Source organism: Phodopus roborovskii, unplaced genomic scaffold (assembly GCF_943737965.1).
Source record: "Phodopus roborovskii unplaced genomic scaffold, PHOROB, whole genome shotgun sequence".
NCBI classification, from domain to species: Eukaryota; Metazoa; Chordata; class Mammalia; order Rodentia; family Cricetidae; genus Phodopus; species Phodopus roborovskii.
This window is the reverse complement of record NW_026126469.1, coordinates 23,654,415-23,657,943: the sequence shown is the minus strand read 5'-3', so window position 1 is coordinate 23,657,943 and position 3,529 is coordinate 23,654,415. Positions and strand designations below refer to the sequence as shown.

General features: G+C 46.7%; 1 protein-coding gene across 1 annotated transcript; it reads right to left on the bottom strand.

Moving 5' to 3' along the window:
• Nucleotides 1-980: 980 nt before the first annotated feature.
• Nucleotides 981-1,853, bottom strand: LOC127226849 (cyanocobalamin reductase / alkylcobalamin dealkylase-like). Its single transcript, XM_051190964.1, is given in 2 exon segments — nt 981-1,418; nt 1,421-1,853. Coding segments are annotated over 2 exon segments (837 nt in total). The 5' UTR covers nt 1,827-1,853; the 3' UTR covers nt 981-987.
• Between the last annotated feature and the right edge of the window lie 1,676 nt (nt 1,854-3,529).

The following is a 3,529-nucleotide window of genomic DNA, read 5'->3' as shown; positions in this document are numbered from 1 at the left end:
CTTGCAAGCAGAATATAGAAAATCACAAACAATGGATGTTGATATGGGTAGAAAGATCAGGAATTATGAACAAGAAAGGTTACTATGATGGTGGGGCTGGTGATTATATGCTAGGCTAATCTTGCTATTTAGGGCTAGTTATTAAATCATCTAACCTTTGTGCAATAACTGAAGGCTCTAAATGTACGGCCAAGGGAAAGCCAGAGTTCAGCCAAGGTTCGTTCCATAACTGAGCATAGATCCAGCCTCAGTTTCCAACAGTAGTTTATTTAAATAATAACTTGGCATAGCCCTACACAATGCGTACCATTTAAAGGGTGTATGCTCCTAGGACCCACTAAATCAGCAGTTCTCAGCCTCTGGGTCAAGACCCCTTTGGGGTAGAGCACTTTTCATTATCAGAAAACATTTACAATATGATTCTTAACTAACAAAATTAGTTATTTCAATAACAATTATGATTGGGGGTTATCACAACATGAGGAAAGAACTATTAAAGTGTCACAGCATTAGGAAGATTGAGAATCACAACTTAGTATCTTGAAGTGCTACACAAAAATAGTAATGGTAGGAGTCCCATTTGAAGCGTTGGCATGTGATTTGTCTTGACTCTTTAAGAGCTTTTAGGAAATAATACTCAAAATCTGCTTTTTTTCACTGGGTGGTGGTAGCACACCACTTGGGAGGCAGAGGCAGGCAGATTTCTTTAAGTTGGAGGACAGCTTGGTCTACAGAGTGAGTTCCAGGAAAGCCAGGGGTACACAGAAACCCTTTCTTGAAAAACAAACAAAAAAAGTCAAGGCAGTGGTGGCACATGCCTTTGATCCCAGCACACAGGCAGAGACAGTATCTTTGTGTCCTGTTTCAGGACAGGCCCCAAAGCTACAGAGAAACCCTGTCTTGAAAAACAACAAAAATAATGCTTTTTTCAAACCCCCAATTCTAAAGAAGCCTACCATAAGTGGGAATCGCAGAAGGGCAAAAGTATCAGGGGCCTGGGGATTCAGGGGGTGAGACACTGGGGCTAAGCCAGCTTCGTTCCCTGATAAGACTCTGAGGGTTGGTAAGTGTGGAGCTAGGATGCTCAGTTGTAGTACTAGGGTGTTCTGAGGGCTGGGCTAAGCCTAATAGGGCCAATCGTTGGGCAGGTGGGGTGGAAAAATAGATCTTCTGTTCTTCTGAGTACCGCTCTTCAGGAGTCACAGCATCCCGGTAAGTCCAGTCATGCCAATGGAAATTGAAGCCTTCAAGTAGAGTGATTCGGCCAGCTCTTGTAGGCACACAATCAGGGGGCTTTCTGAGTGGCAAATTTGGCACTTCAATCCCTGGCAGCAACATTACCCCTTGGATAGCACACCAGCCCCCAAATCGGGGGTGTATATACACGCCTGCTATGTGCTGGGTCCCTCATGGGTCAGCTCCACATCATGTCGTTGGTAGTAGTAAGCAGCACCTGCCACGTGGGCTGCGGTCTGTGCTAGAATCTTAGGGTGTCGGTTGGGGTGGACCTCATAGTCAGCAATGATTTTCATTTGCAGTTCTGGAAACTTCTCCGCAACACTTCTCAGGTGGTAGGACACACACTGATCTACGGGGTCTCTCAGTGGTTGGAGGTGGTAGCTCTTTAAGAAAGGTTTGAGGGCTTTGTCAAACATAGCAGGTGTGCTGAGTACCAAGAAGGCCAGAGTAGGTCCTGGGAAGGGCAAGTGGAAGGCTGGAGGCACCAGTTCATTGTACCATGCCACCTGGAAGGGGTAAACCTCGAAGCCAAAAGGACACAAGCTGTCCTCAATCTTCAACTTCAGTTCTGCGACACGCGGCTCCATAACGCACGCTGGACACTGAGCTAGCTGGGAAATCGTGGGGGCAGATTTTTATGGTTTCCTATGCTCAAAATATAGTGCAGTGAGTCAGCCAACTGTCTTTTGCTTGCAAGACAGGGAACTGTCAGCTATTTCTCCTACACCATGTCTGCCTGCATGCCACCATGCTCACCATCATGATGATAATGGACTGAACTTCTGAAATTGTAAGTGATGCACTCCAATTAAATAGTATCTCTTCACAAAAATAAAATCCTTAAGTAAGACACCAGCTCATGGTACATACTTTTCTCCATTCAAAGACTGTATCTTAAGGATGAAAAAAATGGCTCTGTGGTAAATGTGCTTGATGTGCAACCATGAGGACCAGAGTTTGGATCCCGGCAACCATAAAAAAAGCTGGGCAATAGTTAGGCAGTGGTGGCATATGCCTTTAATACCAGCATTTAGAAGGCAGAATCCAGTGGATTTCTGTGAGTTTAAGGCCAGCCTGGTATATAGAGGGAGTTCCAGAACAGCCCAGGCTACACAGAAAAACCCTGTTTTGACAAACAAAATAAAAAAAAAAACAAACAAAAACAACAAAAAGAAAGCTAGGCAATGGAGACACAAGGGAGGGCCTAAACCCTGCCCCAAATAACTTGACAGATTTTGATGATCCCTCCTGGAAGGAATGACCCTCCTGGGGAGTTGATGGGGGATGGGACTGGGGAGTAGGGAGGGGCTTGGGAGGATGGGAGGGAGAGGGAACTGGGATAGATATGTTAAATATATATATGTGTGTGTGTGTGTGTGTGTGTGTGTGTGTGTGTGTGTGTGTATGTATATATGTATATACATGTATATCTCCTAGGCAAGGACACAAATCAAATGCCTATCACTCCAGCACAGGGATTGTCAGGGAGTCAGAGATGGGACTCTCTGAGGCTCACTGGCCATCAGCCTAGCCAAAAAATAGCAGGCTTCTGTCTCAGTAACAGTGTCCAACATTAATAAAATGGAGAGTAACAGAGGAAGACACCCATGGTTCTCATCTGGACTCTATGTGTGTGCATCAGCATGCACTTACACACATATGTGCACATATGCATCACTTACACATACCCAAACAACAACACAACAAAGCCTTTATTTCCACAACAAATGAAAACCAACACTATGCCCCTAAAAGAGTAAATGCAGGGGGTTGGCCTGGGATCCTCCTGCTCCTGTGTCCTGTCCCCATTCAGAGCACCCTTGGAATTCTGATACACCCCCACCCATCCCCACTGTGAGTCTGCCCCTCCCCCTACCCTGTGCCCTACCCTGCCCACTGTCCCACCTCTCTGGTCGAGCACTGGGACAGAGCCAACAATCCACACCACTTCGGGGACCTCTTGAAGCAACTCTGAACACAGGAGACCTGCCTATCCAAGCAGGACCACCCATAATTTCTACCTGCTCGGTCTCTGACCCCCATCTCCAATCCTCTGCTGGAGTCCTGGGCCCCTCCTAGAGATCAGCCTATCTCTGCAGGACCATTCTGAGGTCCCACCAGCAAGATCCTTGACCCCCAAAGCAGGGCCTCTGCTAAAGAAAGAGGCCTCAGTTGGAAAGTGCAAGAAATCAGTGCAGAAACATCCCGCGTATCAGCCCAGCCTTTGTCCTCTTCTGCCAGCCATTGGCTAGAGGTGAGTCTGGGCTCAATTGGGGCAGCCTCTCCTTAC